General features: G+C 41.0%; 1 protein-coding gene across 2 annotated transcripts in view; it reads right to left on the reverse strand.

Moving 5' to 3' along the window:
• RPS6KA5 (ribosomal protein S6 kinase A5) overlaps positions 1 to 21,414 on the reverse strand; it is a 181,159-nt gene extending 159,745 nt beyond the window's left edge. For both annotated transcript variants that reach the window (XM_022576283.3, XM_022576282.3), the window contains exon 1: positions 21,069 to 21,414. In XM_022576283.3, coding sequence (XP_022431991.2) covers positions 21,069 to 21,174 — 106 coding nt within the window. In that variant the 5' untranslated portion in view covers positions 21,175 to 21,414. The remainder of the gene's footprint in view (positions 1 to 21,068) is intronic.
• Between the last annotated feature and the right edge of the window lie 1,831 nt (positions 21,415 to 23,245).

Here is a 23,245-nt window from a genome sequence, read left to right on the forward strand (position 1 = left end):
AGGTGGAACGGAGCAAAGAGAAACTGGAATCCCAAAGACAATCTGGAACCCATGAAACCAAATAAGAACCCATGTCTGTCTCTCACTACCTATGTGCCTCCAACTCTGATGATGCAGGTAACTGCCAAAAAGCTCCACATGCTGGCCCAGGATTCTAAGAAGCTGATGGAGGTGATCCAACAGGAGCTAAAGGAGCTGCAAGCCTGGCCAGAGCTGAGGCCTGGCTAAAGCTCTACACCAACAGTATGACACAGCAGATCAACAACAATGTGTGGGAGTCTAGTACCAACCTTCATATGTAAAAGAAATATGGCTGCTGCTTCGCTTCCGCCTTTAAATCTCCCTCAAAATGTCCAGAGCCCAGACGGGAGTTCAGGGAAATGGAATTCCAGTGTAGCTCAACTGACACAGTATAGACAAACCCAAAGAAGGTATAGAGCTCTACCGCCCTTAGGACAAAATCCTGGGCCTCCTTTTTTAGCATCATCTGTCCTATGGCTGCAGGAGATGAGGCGCTTCTCAAATGCTGCCACAGAGGCCCTCTTTTCCCAGTGTGCCCTGCACTGATGACTAGCTGATCTAAGTCTGCCATTTTCTTGTTTTCAAGGTTTCCAAAGGTAAAATAGGTCAGTCAACTTCAGTCTTTCCAATTACCATACCACTCAAGTCCCAGAGCCATGGCATAACCCAACACTAACCTTCCATGCGGGGCTAGTCCCAATCCCCATGCCCTGCAGTGGGGGTCTTAGTAACTGTTCTGTCACACATGCCGAGGTTCTCACCCCCCACTACTGCCAGCAATGTGTCTTTGTTGCAGTCTCACCCGTAGGTGATCCACTCCAATGTCCCGTCCAAGGTATGCTTTCTAGAGCCACTTTAGATACTGCAGTTCTAGTAGTTCTTAGCCGGGACTCACGTGCAAGTGGTTTATTTGGAAGGTAATCCTAGTGAGAAGGAGTGAGGAAGAACTCAGGAGAGTGAAAGAGAGAAAAAGAAAAAGCCAATACAAGGATGCATTATCAACTCAATCTAATGTGGACCTTTTGAGGAACTTACGGGATGCCTCTCAGAATTCTCCACTTTAGGATTAATACAGAGAAGCATTTAGAGTCGTCCCTTGGTGTTCACAGAGGAATTAGTTCCAGGAGCCTTTTCCTCCACCAAAATCATCTGAGGATGCTCAAGCCCCTTAAATAAAATGGTGTAGTATTTGCATATAACCTACACAATCCTCCCGTATACTTTTTTTTTAACATCTTTATTGGAGTATAATTGCTTTACAATGGTGTGTTAGTTTCTGCTGTATAACAAAGTGAATCAGCTATATGCATACATATATCCCTATATCCCCTCCCTCTTGCGTCTCCCTCCCACCCTATCCCACCCCTCTAGGTGGTCACAAAGCACTGGCTGATCTCCCTGTGTTAGGCGGCTGCTTCCCACTAGCTATCTGTTTTACATTTGGTAGTGTGTATATGTCAATGCTACTCTCACTTTGTCCCAGCTTACACTTCCCCTTCCACGTGTCCTCAAGTCCACTCTCTAAGTCTGCGTCTTTATTCCTGTCCTGCCCTTAGGTTCATCAGAACCATTTTTTTTTGATTCCATATATATGTGTTAGCATATGGTATTTGTTTTTCTCTTTCTGACTTACTTCACTCTGTATGACAGACTCTAGGTCCATCCACCTCGCTACAAATAACTCAATTTCGTTTCTTTTTATGGATGAATAATATTCCATTGTATATATGTGCCACATCTTCTTTATCCATTCACCTGTCAATTGACACTTAGGTTGCTTCCATGTCTTGGCTATTGTAAATAGAGCTGCAATGAACATTGTGGTACATGACTCTTTGAATTATGGTTTTCTCAGGGTATATGCCCAGTAGTGGGATTGCTGGGTCGTATGGTAGTTCTATATTTAGTTTTTTAAGGAACCTCCCTACTGTTCTCCATAGTGGCTGTATCAATTTACATTCCCACCAATAGTGCAAGAGGGTTCCCTCTTCTCCACACCCTCTCCAGCATTTATCATTTGTAGATTTTTTGATGATGGCCTTTCTGACCAGTATGAGGGGATACCTCATTGTGGTTTTGATTTGCATTTCTCTAATGATTAGTGATGTTGAGCATCCTTTCATGTGTTTGTTGGCAATCTGTATATCTTCTTTGGGGAAATGTCTATTTAGGTCTTCTGCCCATCTTCGGATTGTGTTGTTTTTTTAATATTCAGCTGTATGAGCTGCTTGTATATTTTGGAGATCAATTCTTTGTCAGTTGCTTTGTTTGCAAATATTTTCTCCCATTCTGAGGGCTGTCTTTTCGTCTTGTTTATGGTTTCCTTTGCTGTGCAAAAGATTTTAAGTTTCATTAGGTCCCATTTGTTTATTTTTGTTTTTAATTCCATTTCTCTAGAAGGTGGGTCAAAAAGGATCTTGCTGTGATTTATGTCATAGAGTGTTCTGCCTATGCTTTCCTCTAAGAGTTTGATAGTGTCTGGCCTTACATTTAGGTCTTTAATCCATTTTGAGTTTATTTTTGTGTATGGCATTAGGAAGTGTTCTAATTTCATTCTTTTACATGTAGCTGTACAGTTTTCCCAGCACCACTTATTGAAGTGGATGTCTTTTATCCATTGTATACCCTTGCCTCTTTTATCAAAGATAAGGTGACCATAGGTGCGTGGGTTTATCTCTGGGCTTTCTATCCTGTTCCATTGATCTATATTTCTGTTTTTGTGCCAGTATCATACTGTCTTGATTACTGTAGCTTTGTAGTATAGTCTGAAGTCCAGGAGCCTGATTCCTCCAGCTCCGTTTTTCTTTCTCAAGATTGCTTTGGCTATTTGGGGTCTTTTGTGTTTCCACACAAATTGTGAAATTTTTTGTTCCAGTTCTGTGAAAAATGCAATTGGTAGTTTGATAGGGATTGCATTGAATCTGTAGATTGCTTTGGGTAGTATAGTCATTTTCACAATGTTGATTCTTCCAACCCAAGAACATGGTATATCTCTCCATCTGTTTGTATCGTCTTTAATTTCTTTCATCAGTGTCTTACAGTTTTCTGTATACAGGTCTTCTGTCTCTGTAGGTAGGTTTATTCCTAGGTATTTTATTCTTTTTGTTGCAATGGTGAATGGGAGTGTTTCCTTAATTTCTCTTTCAGATTTTTTATCATTAGTGTATAGGAATGCAAGAGATTTCTGTACATTACTTTTGCATCCTGCTACTCTACCAAATTCATTGATTAGTTCTAGTAGTTTTCTGGTAGCATCTTTAGGATTCTCTATGTATACCATCATGTCATCTGCAAACAGTGACAGTTTCACTTCTCCTTTTCCAATTTGGATTCCTTTTCTTTTTTTTTCTTCTCTGATTGCTGTGGCTAAAACTTCCAAAACTATGTTGAGTAACAGTGGTGAGAGTGGGCAGCCTTGTCTTGTTCCTGATCTTAGAGGAAATGGTTTCAGTTTTTCACCACTGAGAACCATGTTGGCTGTGGGTTTGTCATATATGACCTTTATTATGTGGAGGTAGGTTCCCTCTATGCCCACTTTCTGGAGAGTTTTTACCATAAATGGGTGTTGAATTTTGTCAAAAGCTTTTTCTGCATCTATTGAGATTATCGTATGGTTTTTATTCTTCAATTTGTTAATATAGTGTATCACATTGATTGATTTGCATATGTTGAAGAATCCTTGCATTCCTGGGATAAACTCCACTTGATCATGGTGTACGATCCCTTTAATGTGCTATTGGATTCTGTTTGCTAGTATGTTGTCAAGAATTTCTGCATCTATGTTTATCAGTGATACTGGCCTGTAGTTATTTTTGTGTGTGTGACATCTTTGTCTGGTTTTGGTATCATGGTGATAGTGGCCTCGTGGAATGAGTTTGGGAGTGTTCCTCCCTCTGCTATATTTTGGAAGAGTTTGAGGATAGGTGTTAGCTCTTCTCTAAATGCTTCATAGAATTTGCCTGTGAAGCCATCTGGTCCTGGGCTTTTGTTTGTTGGAAGATTTTTAATCACATTTTCAATTTCAGTGTTTGTGATTGGTCTATTTATATTTTCTATTTCTTCCTAGTTCAGTCTCAGAAGGTTGTGCTTTTCTAATAATTTGTCCATTTCTTCCAGGTTGTCCATTTTATTGGCAAATAGCTGCTGGTAGTAATCTTTCATGATCCTTTGTATTTCTGCAGTGTCAGTTGTTACTTTTCCTTTTTCATTTCTAATTCTGTTGATCTGAGTCTTCTCCCTTTTTTTCTTGATGAGTCTGGATAATGGTTCATCAATTTTGTTTATCTTCTCAAAGAACCTGCTTTTAGTTTTATTTATCTTTGCTATTGTTTCCTTCATTTCTTTTTCATTTACTTCTGATCTGACCTTTATGATTTCTTTCCTTCTGTTAACTCTGGGGTTTTTGTTCTTCTTTCTCTAATTGCTTTAGGTGTGAGGTTAGGTTGTTTATTTGAGATTTTTCTTGTTTCTTGAGGTAGGATTGTATTGCTATAAACTTCCCTCTCAGAACTGCTTTTGCTGCATCCCATAGGTTTTGGGTCATTGTGTTTTCATTGTCTTTTGTTTCTAAGTATTTTTTGATTTCCTCTTTTATCTCTTGGTTATTTAGTAGCGTACTGTTTAGCCTCCATGTGTTTGTATTTTTTACAGTTTTTTTTTCCTGTAATTGGTATCTAGTCTCATAGCGTTGTGGCCAGAAAAGATACTTGATACGATTTCAATCTTCTTAAATTTACCAAGGCTTGATTTGTGACCCAAGATATGGTCTATCCTGGAGAATGTTCCATAAGCACTTGAGAAGCAAGTGTGTTCTGTTGTTTTTGGATGGAATGTCCTATAAATATCAATTAAGTCCATCTTGTTTAATGTATCATTTAAAGCTTGTGTTTCCTTATTTATATTCATTTTGGGTGATCTGTCCATTGGTGAAAGTGGGGTGTTAAAGTCCCCTACTATTATGGTGTTACTGTCAATTTCCCCTTTTATGGCTGTTAGCATTTGCCTTATGTATTGAGGTGCTCCTATGTTGAGTGCATAAATACTTACTATTCTTATATCTTCTTCTTGGATTAATCCTTTGATCATTATGTAGTGTCCTTCTTTGTCTCTTGTAATAGTCTTTATTTTAAAGTCTATTTTGTCTGATATGAGAATTGCTACTCCAGCTTTCTTCTGATTTCCATTTACATGGAATATCTTTTTCCATCCACTCACTTTCAGTCTGTATGTGTCCCTAGGTCTGAAGTGGGTCTCTTGTAGACAGCATATATACAGGTCTTGTTTTTGTATCCATTCAGCCAGTCCTTTGGGTTTTGTTTTTTTTTTTTTGCGGTATGCGGGCCTCTCCCATTGTGGAGCACAGGCTCCAGACACGCAGGCTCAGCAGCTATGGCTCGCAGGCCCAGCCGCTCCACCGTATGTGGGATTCTCCCGGACCGGGGCACAAACCCGCGTCCCCTGCATCGGCAGGCGGACTCTCAACCACTGCACCACCAAGGAAGCCCCAGTCTATGTCTTTTGGTTGGAGCATTTAATCCATTTACATTTAAGGTAATTATCAATATGTATGTTCCTATTACCATTTTCTTAATTGTTTTGGATTTGTTATTGTAGGTCTTTTCCTTCTCTTGTGTTTCCTGCCTAGAGAAGTTCCTTTAGCATTTGTTGTAAAGCTCATTTGGTGGTGCTGAATTCTCTTAACTTTTGCTTGTCTGTAAAGGTTTTAATCTCTCTGTAGAATCTGAATGAGATCCTTGCTGGGTAGAGTAATCTTGGTTGTAGGTTTTTCCCTTTCATCACTTTACATATATCCTGCCACTCCCTTCTGGCTTGCAGAGTTTCTGCTGAAAGATCAGCTGTTATCCTTATGGGGATTCCCTTGTATGTTATTTGTTGCTTTTCCCTTGATGCTTTTAATATTTTTCTCTTTGTATTTAATTTTTGATAGTTTTATTAGTATGTGTCTCAGCATGTTTCTCTTTGGGTTTATCCTGTATGGGACTCTCTGCACTTCCTGGACTTGATTGACTATTTCCTTTTCCATGTTAGGGAAGTTTTCAACTATAATCTCTTCAAATATTTTCTCAGACCCTTTCTTTTTCTCTTCTGGGACCCCTATAATTAGAATGTTGGTGCATTTAATATTATCCCAGAGGTCTCTGAAACTATCCTCAATTCTTTTCATTCTTTTTTCTTTATCCTGCTCCCTGGCAGTTATATCTACCATTTTATCTTCCAGCTCACTTATCCATTCTTCTGCCTCAGTGATTCTGCTATTGATTCCTTCTAGAGTATTTTTAATTTCAGTTATTCTGTTGTTCATAACTGTTTGTTTGCTCTTTAGTTCACCTAGATCCTTGTTAAATGTTTCTTGTATTTTCTCTATTCTGTTTCCCAGATTTTGGATCATCTTTACTATCATTACTCTGAATTCTTTTTCAGGTAGGTTGCCTATTTCATCTTCATTTATTTGGTCTTGTAGGTTTTTACCTTGCTCCTTTGTCTGTAACATATTTTTTTGTCATTCTTTTTTTCTTGATGGGTGGGGCTGTATTCCTGTCTTACTGATTGTTTTGCCTGAGGCGTCCAGCACTGGTGTTTGCAGGAAGTTGGATAGAGCCAGGTCTTGGTGCTGAAATTAGGGTCTCTGGGAGGTCTCACTCCGATTAATAGTCCCTGGGCTCTGAGGTTCTCTGTTAGTCAGTGTTTTGGACTCAGAGCTCCCACCACAGGAGCTCGGGCCTGACCTCCGACCTGGGAACCAAGATCCCGCAAGCTGGTCATGGTAGCTAGGGTCCTGGCAGGATTAAAACCTGCAAAGTTGGAGGAAAAAGCACCCTTCAACATGAGAGTATGCGGTTCCTGAAGGCTACCCAGATGTCTTACATTCAGTAGGCAGTTGGGCATAACTGATAAGGAACTCAAGAAAGAGACCTAAGCTGAAAATAGAGCCTTGGATGGTAGTTCAAGCCATGATATTTGATTTCCCAGGAAGAGTATATGCAGAGTTAGAGGAAAAGAGGGCTGACAACAGACTACCAGTATGTAAGAGACAAGCAGAGGGATGGAGGCCAGTGAAAGAGGGAGGTGGGGCAGTCAGCAACAGAGCAGAGCCAGGAGGAGGAGCACAGTATCACTGGGTAAGGGAAGGGCAGAGCCCATGCTCAAGCGCCAACCACTCTAAAGGGGTTAAGTAAGATTAAGCAGAGACATTTCCACCAGATTATGAGAACCGGGAGACATTAGTAACTTTAGAGAGAACACTTTTGGTGGGGAGATTGAGTTGGAAGCCTGATGGTACAGCACATCAAAGAGTGAACAGAAGATAAAGAAGCAGAAACAGCTGGTATAAACTGCTCTCTCAACATCTGGTGGGAAAGGGAATGATAGCAAAAACTAGAGAGCCACGGAGGATTTTTTTTGTTGTTAACAAGATGGTTCAACTGTGTTTGTGGGAAGAGGAGCCTGAGGATCAGGGAAAGAGGGGAAAAAATAGAGTGAGTTCTCTGAAGATTTCAAAAAGAGGTGTGAGAGCACAATATGACTCAATCATCTTCATTTAACATGCCTGGATTTGTTCTTCACATACCAACTAGGAAATACGTAGTTAGCATCTAATTTACTGGGACCAAACCAATGAAGTTGTAAAATAACTTTTCTTGTAAAACCTTGCATTTTCTTACTGAACACTGCAAAAACATAAGCATCTTGGACTAATTTAGTTTCAGTCAAAAGGTGACAATTGTATGCAGTGAGAAAAAAATCTTTCTCTGCTATTTCAGTTCTTTTTTCCCTTTTTGTCAGGGAGAAATAATTTATAAAACACTTTACCAGATAAACTCTCATTCGGGGGTGTCCAGCATTGTACTGACAGCACATACACAACTCTGAAATCTAAAATCTTTAACCCGTCTGCAGGGTCCAGTTAGCCCCATCCTGAGGACTACGTGAGACCTTGAAACTAAGCTAAGTGGCTAGCACATTAGTTTCCTTTTAACTGTGCTGTGGTAAGCTATTCTGAAGCTGTTTAGATTTGTGGTTGGGCCTCAAACCATGTCTCTGGACAACATTCTGCTGGAGGCAGAACAAAGTTATATTTAACATCTGTGTACTTTAAAGCAATGCTGCCCACTTTTTCTCTTATTGCTGGGGTCACTTGCCCTTAAGACTCACTGTACTTTCAGTGTATAAACAGCAGTGTTTACTTATCCAATTGATTCTGCAATTACATGATTGAGCCAATATGAAAACTGAGTCAATAAGAAATGCTTATAAAGCAATAACAAACAGGCTTTTCTTCCAATACATGTACCAAATAAATTTAACTAGGAAGAAGAACTGAACTAAATATAAAACACTTCAAAAAGAAGAAAAAGAACATTATGCTTACTAAGAGTTTTGGCATGATCCAGAGAACATGTTCAGGGAATGACCTCTGTGGAAAGCACGGAAGCATTTCAATGGCTATGCCTGAAAACCTCTTCCTGTACACTGTTCTACAACATTCTACCATAAACTTTCATCTTACAGTACATGAATTCTGTGTCAGGACTTCCCTGGTGGTCCAGTGGATAAGACTCCGTGCTCCCAGTGCAGGGGTCCGGGGTTCGATCCCTGGTCGGGGAACTAGGTCTTGCATGCATGCCGCAACAAAGATCCCACGTGCCACAACTAAGACCCAGTGCAGCCAAAACTAATTAATTAATTATTGAATTCTGTGTCAACTTTTTGTGTTTTTCTTTATCTAAAAAAATTTAAAGGCCAGAATAACACAGTTTTAAAACAATGAAGCTATTTTTCTCTTCTTGAATAAAGAATTGCCTTTCTTCACAATTCAAAGAAGAAACAAAAAATCCATGTGCTCAAAACTCCCGTTATCTTCCTGCCACCAAATCTACAAATGCACCTGTATCCGCCCCCTCTTCCCTTATCATAATAGAAGCAATGGGCCTTCTCCTAGCAGAGGCCAATTGCCCCCCTCCTATCCCCATGTCCCCCTTCTCAGGGACCTTGATGCCCTCAGCTATCTCCTCTTGTTTTGTATTTTCAGTATCTCTTTCTGTTTCTCCCTCTCTCTCTTTCTCTGTAATGGATTCACACTAAATGTGTTCTAGCATCACTCATCTTAAAATAAAAAATAACCCTCCCCCTGAACCACACATTCCCCTCTGGCTAAGTCAGAACCAAGCCTCTCAAAAGTTTTCACTTGCATCCACTCCTCAACCCATTCCAATCTGGCCTCTCCCACCAAATCTCCACTAAAATTGCTCTTGATAAGGTCATTAGCTGCTCTGTCAAATCTGACACATACCCTTTGAAGCACTTTTTCCTCCTTGCCTTCCCCAACACCACAACTTTTCTAGGTTTTCTTCTGGGTTTTTTTCTGGCTGGTCCTCCTCTGTATTCTTTCTCAGCAACTCCTTTCCGATCCGTACTCTACAGTTTGGAGTTTTCAGGGCCCAGTTCTGAGTCCTCTTCCTTTTTCCATTTGACAATTTCTCCTAAGATGATCTCTCTACACCTGGGCTTTAAAAGTCATCTAAATGCCAGTGATGCTAGAATTTCTACCTGCAGCCCAGACATCTTTTCTGAGCTCCAGACCCATGTCCCACTGATGAAGGAAAGCACAATAGTTTAGATGAACCTGGGGGGCAGACCACTTGGGCTTCAAAACCAGTCCTTCTACTTACTTCCGGGGTGATCCTGTGCAAGTTGGTGACCTTTACAGTTTCCCCATCTGTAAAATTAGAATAATAATAACAGTACTTACTTCATAAGTGACTGTGTGGATTAAGTGAGTTGATAAAAGCACCTATTGATCCTCTGTAGCACATAACAAGGTTTCATTACCATGATTACTATTACCATATGTGTCCATTAGAATATGTCAAAGGTATCTCAAAACTTGACCTGTATACAACTGGGTCCTATCTTTTCCACCCACTCCAAATGCAACTCCCCTGGTTCACCATCTGTGAGTTCTAAGGCAGAATTCTAAGATGATCCCAATGACCCTTTGCATGACCTCCTTCCCTTGAGTGACTGAATATGATGAAATATCACTCTTAGGATAAAGGGTAGGATAAAGGGATTTTGTTGCCGATGTAATTAAGGTCCCAACTCAGTTGACCTCATGATGGGAAGATCGTCTAGGTAGTCTGACCTAATCACATGAAGCCCAGAGAAGATCTGGAAGTCAGAGAGTCAGTGTACGGGAAGCATGTGACACACCTTTGATGCCTGAAGATGGAGGGGCCAAATGAGAAGGAATGCAGATGGCCTCTACCAGCTGACAGAGGCCCCCAGCCAACAGCCATTGAGGAAACTGAGACCTCAGACCAATGACTACAGGAACGCAAATCTGGCAACTACAGCATGAGCTTAGAAGTGGACTTTCACCCAGAGCCTCCAGACAAGCACTCTGTCTGGCTACCATCTTAATTTCAGCCATGCCATGGAAAATTTTAACTTACCAAATTGTGAGCTGATAAATGGGTGCTATTACAAGCCACTAAGTTTGTGGCGATCTGTTATGCGGCCACTGAAAATTAATACACCATTTGAACAAATGGTACCTTCAAACATATGTTTGTTCCAGCTCGAAAATCCCATATCGCTACCGCACCAAGTTCTGCTGATTCTGTCTCCTAAATATATCTCAAATATGTTCATGATTCTTAATCCCTAATTGTTACCCAATCCAAACTTGTATATTCCATCTGAACTTCAGCAATAGCCTCCTAACTGGTCTCCCTTCAGACAATCTTTCCTTCCATCCTCCTCACAGCAAGGGAGCCATTTTTTATAGTACAAAACTCATCTCTGAAAAATCCTTCAACAGCTTCACACTGCACTCAGGATAATGCCTGAATGCCTTATCGTCACCTACAGAACCCTGAACGAAGAGCCCTGGCTACCTTCTCAGCCCCACTTCCTGTGACTTTCCTGCTTGGACACGATGCTCAAGCCACAAAGGCCTTTCTTCCAGTAACTCCAGTGTGCCAAGCCATTTCCCACTTCAGGGCCATCTGTGTTACTTCCTTTGTCAGAAATGCTTAACTGCCCCCCCTACTCTTCACCCCATGATAGCCAGGGCCTCAGCTTGAACATTCCCACTTCCCTCACCCATCCCCTGAGGCCCGGCCACCCTGTTAGACTCTCTCATAGAACCTGTACTTCTTCACCGTTTATCACAATTGCAATCATATGGTTAGTTGCATGATTATGTATTTAAGGTCCTTCTCTTAGGTATAGTTCAATGAAGGTAGAAGCCATGTCTAATTTGTTCCCTGCTAAAACCCAGCATCTGCTATGGTGCCAGGCACACAGTGTCAACAAATCCTTAATGGATGAATAAAACCGTGGCTGCTTTGCCCAACTTATACATGACAAAATTATGTCAAAGTTACAAGTTTGATTTGTGTGTGCCCATTAGATTTGTCCTACTCTAGCCCTAATTATGATGTTTCCTTACAAACAAAGGACAGTGGTATAAAGGAAAAATGGGCAACTTCATGGGAAAGGGTTAATGCAAATCTACTGCTAAGTGTTCATGCCCTCTTAATGCAACACCATTCATTTAGATATGAAGTGCAACATTATCCTTATTACATATTTTAAATAGTTTTTCCTTTAGGAAAAACATGTAATTCCACTCCAGTACTGAAGTGGTTTGAGGACAGAGTACTTCAGCTGACTGAATTTTCCTATTAATGATGGGATATTCCACTAATGTAGAAAACTGCCTGGTACAAAGACAGCCCTGTGTATGACTTCCACCATCTTGCCAATAAAATTTCTTTTTAAAAGTACGCCTTGATTTTATTGATTTCTCATTATGTGTTTTTAAAAAACTCTAAAATGGTATTAATTAATCGGAGACCTCACTTTTTTTTCTTTTTAGAAGAAATATAAAAATAGCACGAACATCACAACAAAGATTTTATTTAAGAAGCAAAATACTGGGTAGAAAGTCAAATATCTTTCCATATTGTCCATCTTACTCATGGTTTGTATCTATGTGTTTGTATATAAATGCATTTAATTATATATTTACCTAATTCCTGTCTTGGCCCAGAAAAGACTTCAGGCAAAATAACTAAAGCATAAGAAAAGAAGAAAGAAAAATAAGAAGAAAGATTAGGGACAGAAAATGACACCAGGAAGAGGCTCAAGATGCATGCCAGACCACAATTTTATGTGGTGTAGGCTTGAGATGTGAAGCATTCTAGCCACCAACTTGATAAAAGAGGTCTCCTCCAGGGATCCACTTCACAGCATTCCTATGAAAAACAGAAGAGCTGGTCGAAGCAGCTCAGCTAGACTTGGTACTAAGATCAGAAAGGAATGTCTTCTTGAGGATTCCCTAGAGACGACATCATTCTACTTCTACTAAGAATGACATTTGTTACCATTTTCTACTAAATAGTTGTCTAAATGACTAACTGCTTCATATTGTTATCCTATTCAGTTACCCAAGCCTGAGGCAAAATTATCTCCTGGTTCATCCAATCTTAAGCAAGATGTGTTAGCTCCCTATTGCTGCTGTAAAAAATTACATAAACTTCATGGTTTATGAACAACATAAATCTGTCTTATTATAGTTCTAGAGATCAGAAGTCTCAAACCAGGTCTTAAGGAGCTAAAATCAAGTGACAGTAGAGATGCATTCCTTTTGGACACTCCAGGGGACTATCTGTTCTTCACCGTCTAGAGCCTGCTCACATGCCTTGGCTCATGGCCCCCTTCCAGTAATGGCTTCAGTCCAATCTCTGATGCCACTGTTGCATCTTCTCTCCCTCTATTTCTATTCTCACAACACCTTCTCTCTGACCTGCCAACCTCCCTCTCGTAAGGACCCTGTGATTACATTGGACCCACCTGGATAACTCCCCATCCTTAATCACATCTGCAAGGTCTCTGCCATGTACAGAAACATTTACAGGCTAGGACATGGACACCTTGGGGGGAGGAGGTGTATTTTTCAGCCTACCACACAAGACCCTATTTACCTGTTTGCAGCTACCTGCAATTTACAAATTGTAATGATGTGTCAGAAAAATAACAATGTAAGGCCCAACTTACATAATAACAGTAAAGCCACAAATGGAAAACTTAATCAAAAGTTTTTTTATTTCAAGAGTTAATCATAGGATTCTTTTAAGTACCAAGTTCACCTTCTTTATTCCAAATAATTTGATATACAAAAATATTATTTACACAATGTTTTGTCAGGAACACACTAGTTATATAAAAAGAAGCACACTGCCACAAAAACTTGAGTGTGAAATAAATAAAACTGCAATACCAAGTACTGTGTCAAAAATCGGGAACTTTAACTCCCTATTCTCCCTGCAGTCACAGGGCAGGGTGCCTACTGAGTACTAAAAAAAAAAAAAAAGTGAACTAGCCAGCTCACTCACAACTTTAGGAAGGTATAAAGTCCAGAGAACTTCCTTGACTTAGGAGGAACAGATATAGTTGAACCCATGCGGGCACTGCTAGAGACAAACAAAATGAGGGCAAGATTCTATTTTAGACCCTATTCATCTTCCCTGAAAAACAAGAGGAATGTAGGAGTGCTCATACCACTGAGGTGCACCAAGATCTGTAAATCATTACAGGAGCTCAAAGGAGAAAACTGTGACAACCCCTCCCTCCCACAGCATTTTGGGACTGACATCTCTCAACAGTGTATTTAATTGTGAAGCTTCAGTCAACACATGATGCTATTATGCTAGATTTTCCCTAGAGGAATTTTCACCAAGCATTATCTTCTTTTTCAGGGTAAGAATTCAATCCTGCCCATCAGATCACTTATGTCTCCAGGAAGCTGAGCTTTCATGATTTTTTCTTGCTTTGCAGTAGAGGTTAATGTTGGGTCTGATACAACAGTTGACTTGTCACCTGAGAAGCTTCCCCCCACGAACCCCCCGCCCCCGTTATAGACTGCAAATGCAAAATATACTTGAATCCCCCTTGATTTAAGGGCTGAGATGTCACCTACTTTGCCCAAATAGATCATTTTCTTTTCTTTTTTAAATTAATTAATTAATTTATTTTTGGCTGCGTTGGGTCTTTCTTGCTGCGCATGGGCTTTCTCTAGTTGCGGCAAGCGGGGGCTACTCTTCATTGCATTGGCAGGCTTCTCATTGCAGTAGCTTCTCTTGTTGCGGAGCACGGGCTCTAGGCACACGGGCTTCAGTAGTTGTGTCACGTGGGCTCAGTAGTTGTGGCTCACAGGCTCTAGAGCGCAGGCTCAGTAGTTGTGGCACACAGGCTTAGTTGTTCTGCGGCATGTGGGATCTTCCCAGACCAGGGCTCGAACCTGTGTCCCCTGCATGGGCAGGCAGATTCTTAACCACTGCACCACCAGGGAAGTCCTAGATCATTTTCTTAATCTCTAAAACTCATGGTAGAAATAAGGGATTTTCTTATAAGTCTAGGCTCTAGGGAATTAAGATAGGGTACTATCAAAAACCTATTTATATTTTGACCATCCAATGTATCCTATAAAGCTAAAGATAGAGCACAAGTTCTGCCTACTCTTCTCAAGGTGAGGAAAGTGTGAAAAAAAGGGAAAAGTACACACACAAACACAAAATATATTTATACATGTATAATATAAAAAGGAGAGCTGCGTTGTTCTCACAGATAACTAAGATTGTCACTGAAATTTTTCTGTGTCTTTTTGTAGATAATCATTATGTTCCTAAAAAGCTAAGTATAAATAAAATCATTATAAATGGAATCATATTCAAAGAGTATCAGGGAATTCTTTTTCAATGGGATTCAATCATGAATCCTCTGGCAAAACAGAATTATCTTTTAAAGTAAATCAGCACTTCTGACTTTTGTCTATACCAAGATTTCCATAGAAATTCCATTGAAGACCAACTTAATGCTGGTAAGTACTTTGGATATAACTCGGTCCAACACCTTTACTTTATGGATCAGTAAACTTAGGCTCAGAAAGGCGAAATGATTTATCTCAAGTCACATAGCAAGTTTGGGGCAGAGCCAGAAATATAATCCACCCTCAACCTCTGTTAGCCTTTACTTAGAAGACCCTAAGTATGGATGACAGCAATCAAATATGTACAATCTTTAATTGGAGGCAGAAATCAATCAAGCATATTTTGGGGAGACCAGACAGAGACATCACAGAAAAACAAAACTAGAGACAAATACCTCTTATGAATATAGACACAAAAATCCTCCACAAAACACTAGCAAACTGAATCCAGCGTGGTGTATAAAAAGAATTATACACATTACCGAGAGGGATTTATCCCAGGAATACAAGTTTGGCTTAACACTCCAAAATTAATTAATGTAATACACCTCATCAATAAAAACAAACAAAAAAACCACGTGATCATCTCCCTAAATGCAAATAAAAATCCGATGCCTTTTCATGATTAAAAACACCCAAACAAATTAGAAAGAGAATTTCCTCAATCTAATGAAGGGTATCTATGAAAAACCCACAGCTAACTTCATACTTAATGGTGAAAGACTAAAGCTTTCCCCCGCTAAGATCAGGAATAAGACAAGGATGTGTGCTTTCACCAATTCTATTGAATACTGTGCTGAAGGTTCTAGCCAAGACAATTAAGCAAGAAAACTAAATAGAAGGCATACACATTGGAAAGAAGTAAAACTATCTCTATTTGCAGATGACGTGATCTTGTAAGACATCCAATAAAAATACATTAGAACTAATATACTAGTTAGGCAAGGTTGCAGGATACAAGATTAATATACAAAAATAAGTTATATCTCTATATACTTTTAGTGAACGATTCAAAAATTAAACTAAGAAAATAATTATTTTACAATAGCAGCAAAAAGAATAAAATATGTAGGAATAAATTTAACAAAAGAAGTATAAACATATAGTCTGAAAACTACAAAATGTTGAAAGAAATGAAAGAAGATCTAAATTAATGGAAAAACATTCCATGTTCATAAATCACAAGATTTAATATGCTAAAATGGCAACACTCCCAAAATTGATCTACAGATTTAATGTAATCCCTACCAGAATCATAGTCGGCTTCTTTGCAGAAATGTTGACAAGCTAATTCTAAAATTCATGTGGAAATTCAAGGGATCCAAAATAGCCAAAACAATTTTGAAAAAGAAGAACAAGGCTGGAAGACTCACAATTCCCAATATCAAAACTTACTAAAAAGTTACAGTAGTCAAGACAGTGTGGTGATGGCATAAGGACAGACACAAAAATCAGTGGAATTGAATTGAGAGTCCCAAACTAAATCCATACATCTATAGTCAATTGATTTTTGACAAGAGTGCTGAGAAAATAAAATGGAAAAAGAATAGCCTTTCAACAAATGAGGCAAAAACCTAAATGTAACAGCTAAAATCATACAACCCTTAGAAGGAAACAGATATAAAATCTTTGTGACCTTGAATTAGTCAATGATTTCTTAGATACAATACCAAAAGTAAGAGAAAGAAAAGAAAAAAATTGGACTTCATCAAAATTAAAGACTATAGTGCTTCTAAGGTTATCACTGAGAAAAAAAAAAGATAATCCACTTTATGGGAGAAAACATTTGTAAACCATATATCTAAATACAGATCTAAGGGATCTATATTTACAATACAGATCTGTAAATACAGATCTAAGGGATCTGTATTTACAATACATAACTCAGATCTCAATAATAAAAAAGACAAATTAACCAATTAAAAAATGGGCAAAGGATCTGGATAGACATTTCTCCAAACATATACAAATGGCCCATGAGTACATGAAAAGATGCCCAACATCATTAGTCATTAGGAAACACAAATCAGAACTACAGTGAGATACCACTTCATACTCACTAGGAATGGCTATAAGCAAAAAGACCTACAATAACAAGTGATGGCGAGGATGTGGAGGAACTGGAGCCCTTGCTAGTGGGACCGTAAAGCAGTGCAGTCACTTTGGAAAACTTAAGTTAAACATAGACTTACCACGTGATCCAATAATTTTACTCTTAATATGTACCCAAGAAAAATGAAAACATAGGTCCATGCAGAAACTTGTACACAAATGTACATAGCAGCATTATTCACAACAACCAAAAGGTTGAAACAACCCAAATGTCAATCAAATGATGAATGGATAAAATACAGTACAACCACACAATGAAATATTACCTGTCAATTTAAAAAATGAAGTGCTGACACACGTTACAAATGGATGAATCTTGAAAATACTATGTTTAGTAAAAGAAGCCAGTGATAAAAGAGCACATATTATAAAGTTCCATAATAAGAAATGTCCCTAGGCAAATACGCAGAAAGCAGAATTAGCAGTTGCCTAGGGTTGGGGATGGGTTGTGGGAATGTGGAGTAACCGATATAAATAGGTAAGACGTTTCTTTTTAGGGTGATGGAAAGTTCTAAAATTAGATTGTGGTGATGGTTGTGTAACTATAAAATGTATTGAATTGTACACTTAAAACAAGTGGATTTTATGGTATGTAAATTATATCTCAAAAAAGCTGTTTAACAAAAAAAGACATTGCAGCTTCCCCATTCAATCACTTGTTCTGGGGGAGCCAGCTGTCATGTCATGAGGACATTCAAGCAGCCCTATGGAGAGGTCCACATAGCAAGGAACTGAAGCATCCTGCCAACAACATGTGAGTGAGCTGTCTTGGAAGGGAACCTCCTACCCCAGACAAGTCTTCAGGTGAATGCAGTCGCGGCCAACATCGTGACTAAAACCTCATGAGAGACCCTGAGTTAGAACCATCAGGCTAAGCAACTCCTGAATTCCTGACCCACAGAAATCATGTTGCTTTAGGCCACTAAGTTTTGGCATAATTTGTTGCACAACAATAGGTAACTAATACCCCTTCCTTGACCCTCCCCTCAGTGTTAGGCTCTCTCTCCTAATGACAGACATCTAAGGAAATGTCTTCCCAGCAACCCTTCCTCTTCTAAGAGTTTAGTTTCCACCCCCATCCATATGTTCACCATAGTAGCTGTCATGTTAGTAGAACATGATCCCATTCCCTGGCCTTAGTTGAACAATCCAAAAGTAGGCACCTTACCAAAGCCAGGCTAATAAAGTCCTTCGCTAATATTTTTGTACCTGAAGCTGATAAAAAGGCAGTGTCTCTCTGGTACCGAGAGCTGTAAGATATAAAACTTGGGGTCTGTCAATAGCCATGTTCCTTCCCACGTGGAAAAAGGTGAACAGCAGTGGAGAAGAATGAAGCCATCACATAGAGACAAGCAAAGAAGCAAAGATTCAAGATGGAGAGAGTACAGACAGCATCAGTCTCTGGTTCCAGGGATTCCTGATGCAACTCAGTCCCTTCAGTGGGAAGACCACATGTGTCTTGTAACCCCAGCATATAAAACAGAACTCAGTACATAAGAGGTAATGAAATATTTATTGAATAAATGAGTAAGATAACCCTTCCAATAGTACCCCCTCTTTTTTGTTGCTATGGTTCAACAGAGTTAGATTTGAAACCTAGAAGTCCTAAACCTCTTCTTTGCTAACTTTATACTCTGTATATCCTTCTATTATTACATTATGACAATATATCCTAATTACTGGTTTATATGGCCTCCTCCCCTACCATCAGAGGGCAAGAAATTTTCTCATTTTTTGTATCATCAGTACCATTTAGCCTAGAAAACAGAAAGTGTCAAGAAATGTTTAACTGATCTAATCAATCCTTTACTCTTGTGATCTTCAGATTTGCATGCAACCAGCATCTCCTGAGCGCCTAATCTGTGCCAATCAAACCAACAGTCTCATTCAATTTTCACACTCGGTAGATGAGGGAAGTGAGTGTGAAAGAGTTGAATTGACTTGCCCAAGTCTACATAGCTAGTAACTGTCAGAGCTGGGATTTGGAACCAGGTCTTCCAATTTCATGTCCAGGGATGCCATGCTACTTGGTCTACACTATTGGAACACCTTCCATGTTCTTACATGTAACTTGTTGCCTCTTCACTCATCCTACAGCAGACAATACAATGTTGAGCACAAACGGGCAATCGCCAGCTGCTGACTTGATATGACTATATGCTTGTCCACATTTTGAGAAGCAAGGGACCACATCAGATCAAATTACTCTGGTGCCTATTATAGCATCATGTGCTGACAGGGGCCCAGTTGGCTGAAGATGAGAGAATCTTTCAAGCTATATTTTAACAGTGTTTTTGACCACTATATCCGGTCAGTTGTTCCAGCGTTCAGCAATAAATCAAAGTGACTGTTCATTTCCTTTGACAGTTAACAGTACTAATGAATTCAGTATAATCTCACCATCCATCAGAAAAATTTCTAAAATGCAAGCTTGAAGCTGATGATTCACAGAGTAGAGAAGGGGAAATAAAGCAGTTCTCATTGTTTTCTACAAAACTAGCATTGTAAAAAAATTTTGAAAAACCAGCATTGTTTGCAAAATCCAGAAACTGAGCAGTCGGTTGACTACTAATAAAGTAGGTTGCTCCTTGGTCATTTAGCAAAAATCTGCTTGCTGCACCACTGTCAATTGCTGACGAGCATATGATTTCAAGTAGCTTTTGCTGTACAGAACGAGTCTACATACATAAATCAGTGAATCGTTATGTAAGAAAAGAAAAAGAAATTCAAAATTTCCACACCAGAAAACACCTGACACTGAGCCTGGCAAAAATCAGATATTAATACTGAATAAATGTTTACCGAATAAATTATTGAATAACCCTTCGAAAACATCAGTTGTCTATTAAATTGAGAGAGAAAAATCAAACCAGCCAAACATACACAGGTTACATTAGGAACTCCAAGAAATTATGGAGTAACTGGCTCAAGATATATAACAAATTCACAATGACCAAAAAAAAAAAAGATTTTAAGCCAATGTTTAAAAATGTTGAAATAAGTAAGCATGCATTTGACATCCGTCTTAAATTAAGTCACCACACTGGCACTCAGTGTAACGCTAACCAGCAATAACAAAAAAATAAAAGAACAGGTGACAGATCTAACTTTGCAATCTGTTCAAAACAGTAACAAGGTGGTTGTTTCAAGGCACGCACTTGAAACCTGCTATTTAAGCTCTGTGTCTACACAGTAAAAGAATGTGCCAAAGAAGCTGAATCAAAAGCCTTAATAAACACAAGAACATTTAATAATAATAATGAACAATTCATTAAAATGTATTATCTGTTCAGAAGTGCAAAAGGATCTCTAATAGGAGACTGGGCTCCACAAATATAAACCCAACCTATACTGATTAGTCCGAATAAGCATTTTCCAAAATGAACAACCCATAACGAATAACGTAACAAGTATAAAGCCTGGGACGACTCTAGTGATCGCAAACATCAGAACGTGAGCGCTTAAGCTGTATAGTTAGCCGCTTTTACCTAGAGCTTCAAATTTACTGAGCCTTCTTCTCAAGAGACCTTTGAAAGAAATTTAAGGCCAAGTATAGTATTTCATGATGATCGCAAATAAAGGCACTCAGTCTCTGGAGCCCGCGATCCCTCTTTACGTCACTAGAGACTGGACTCTTGAAAAGGCCGGGGGAAAGCCACCCTTTCATCTTGCACAGGACCGCAGCACCTTAGGGACCCCTCTAGGGAAGCTGAGGAGCGGAGAAGTGAGTCATGCTCCAAAACTAAGCGTCGTTCACCCTACACTGAGGAAGGCGCACCTTTCACCCTAGGCAGGACGCAGTGACAGATGTGGCACCTGTGCGGGAAGGGGGCGCGAAGACATCCTCAGAGTCAGTGCCAACAGGCAGCTGTGGGCTGCTCCGCGGGCCCCAACGCCCCGCGCCCGCCGCTCATTCCCGGGCTGGGGAAAACTTTCCGCCAGCTCCCCTCGGGCGCGCCCCCACATCCCGGGACCCCCGGGCTCCCGCCCCGTCCGAGAGGCCCCGCCCAGGGCCCGCCCCCCGCGCCCTCGGCACGGCCCCGTGGGCACGGCCCCGTGACCCCAGCCCGAGCAGACCCCTGCGTGCCCTCAGGGCGCGCCCCCGCGCCCAGTCCGGCCGGCAGAGGGCGGGGTCGCTCACCCGTCCGCAGCTCGTGCTTGACAGTGAGGAGCTGCTCTCCCCCGGCGCCGCCGTCCCTGCTGGTGTCTGTGGCGCCGCCACCGCCGCTGCCGCCCTCCTCCTCCATCTTCTCCCTTTCCCGATCCCGCGGGGTCCTCTGAGGGGACCCGGGAGACAGCGGACGCCCGGGCCCTCACAGCTCCCGCTGCAGCCCCAGGAGCCGGGGTGCGGCGGCTCCAGAAGTCGGACGCCGAGACGAGTAGCTTTCCCGCTCTGGCCGCACGGCTAGCTCCTCCGCCTCCTCCCCCTTCGGCGGGCACCGCTAGTACCGCGCAACCAAACCGCCCCCTGCTTCGCCGCCTCCTCCGTCAAGCTGCTCCGCCCACAGCCAGCAAGGTAGCCACAGCCATTCGAGCCGCCATCGCTTATTGGGCAGAGGGCGCGCGCATCTGTCAGCGCCGGCTCCCATTGGACAGTCCTCTCTGACGCCTCACGGACCGCCCCGCCCCTCTCCTCGAATTGTTGTTGCTTGGCGGAGTGGCAGGAGAGGGAGGAGCGCGGCCGCTCCGATTGGTGAGACCGGAGTTCTGCCCCGCCCGTCTCCGCTGGTGCGCACGCGCAGTCAGAACGTTCCCGTCCCAGACATTCCCAGAACGGTCACACCCCTCATTCCCCAGCTTCGATCTGTTAGTAAACAGTGTCTAGTAGTCAGGAGGCGCTCGGGATCTGTGATTGGCTATTGCCGAAAGAGGCGGGGAGAGCTGATTGGAACGTTTGGTCCGCCAGTCACCGTGGACAGAGGAGGAGCTTAGAAGAAAGCACTTCTCACGCACGTGTTTGCGGACGTACCTGATGGTCCCTGGCAGCGATCCACAGGTGTGTGACCAGCTGGACGACAGGGTGTCTTAAAAAGGTGTTACTCGCCCTAGTGAGTCCTAAACAAAGTTAAGTGGAGTTCGTGCTTAAGTACAGGTAGTTCTTAGACGTTTCAAAAATTCCGGCTCACCGTGAGGACTTTTGCAAAGGATAAACATTTCCATTTTGTACAAGACGCATCCTAGGCACCAAAAGGCTACAGTGATTAATAAAATAGGATACAATCCCTGCCCCTAAGCAACTTTCAATAGAACAGGAGAAACAGACGATCTGTGAAATACATAGGAAACCGTAAAGCAGTATTAGAAATAATACAGTCGTACAAACTGTTAAGAGAACTGTACAGATGGCAATAATTATTCTCAGTAGAGGAGCTGGGGAAGGCTTTTAGGGCAAGGAGGCATTTGAGATAACCAGCTTAAAAGGATGGGTGAGATAGAAATACCAGCAGCAGATACAGAGATAATAACAGTGAGCTAGGCCTGGAAGTGGAGAAGGCAAGGGTAGGTTAAGTGATTGATAAGGCTGGATGGAAGTATGACATAAGAGACACAGCTAAAAAGGTAAGATTCCATAAGATAATGAAGAACCTGACCACAATGCTAAGCAGTGCAGATTTTATTTAGTACAAGATGGGGAGCCTCAAAGAATAGCTACGATATCAAAGCTGTTCTCTTGGAAGTTAGCTTCGGTTATAGTGAGAAGATGGACTGAAGGGAAGAGGGGAAAGATGGCACAGCAAGAATACTTTTGCAAGGATAGAACTTATGGGAGTTTCCCATGAGAATGGGAAAAGGAGGGGATTAAAGATGGACACTTGGATATAATTCACATAGAAGTGAACTTTTAAACCAAGCTGGGATTAGGTCAGGAGGTCAGCAAACTGTTTTTCAAAGAGCCAAATAGTAAACAGTTATTTTAGGCTTTGCAGGCCATGTGGTCTTTTTCACAGCTATTCACCTCTGCTATTGCAGTGTGAAAGCAGCCCTAAACAATAAGTAAACTAACCGATATGGCTGTGTTCCAATAAAACTTAATTTATGGACATTGTAATTAAATTTAATACAAGCTTCACGTGATGATATATTCTTTTAATTCTTTTCAAACATTTAAAAATATAAAAACGATTCTTAGCTCTTGGGCCATTAAAAAAACAGGCAGGAAAACAGATCTGGCCTGCAGGCCATAGTTGGCAGACTCCTGGGTTGGACTGCCATGGAAGAGAAAGCAGAGGAGCCTCAGCAGCTGCTTCAGGCTGCTTCAGCTCCCTGGGCTTACCTGCCTGGAATATTCATGCCACTAAACCATGACTGCCTACTTGT

Source organism: Delphinapterus leucas, chromosome 2 (assembly GCF_059928025.1).
Source record: "Delphinapterus leucas isolate spDelLeu-1000000601 "Yukka" chromosome 2, BTC_Dleu_Yukka2, whole genome shotgun sequence".
NCBI classification, from domain to species: domain Eukaryota; kingdom Metazoa; phylum Chordata; class Mammalia; order Artiodactyla; family Monodontidae; genus Delphinapterus; species Delphinapterus leucas.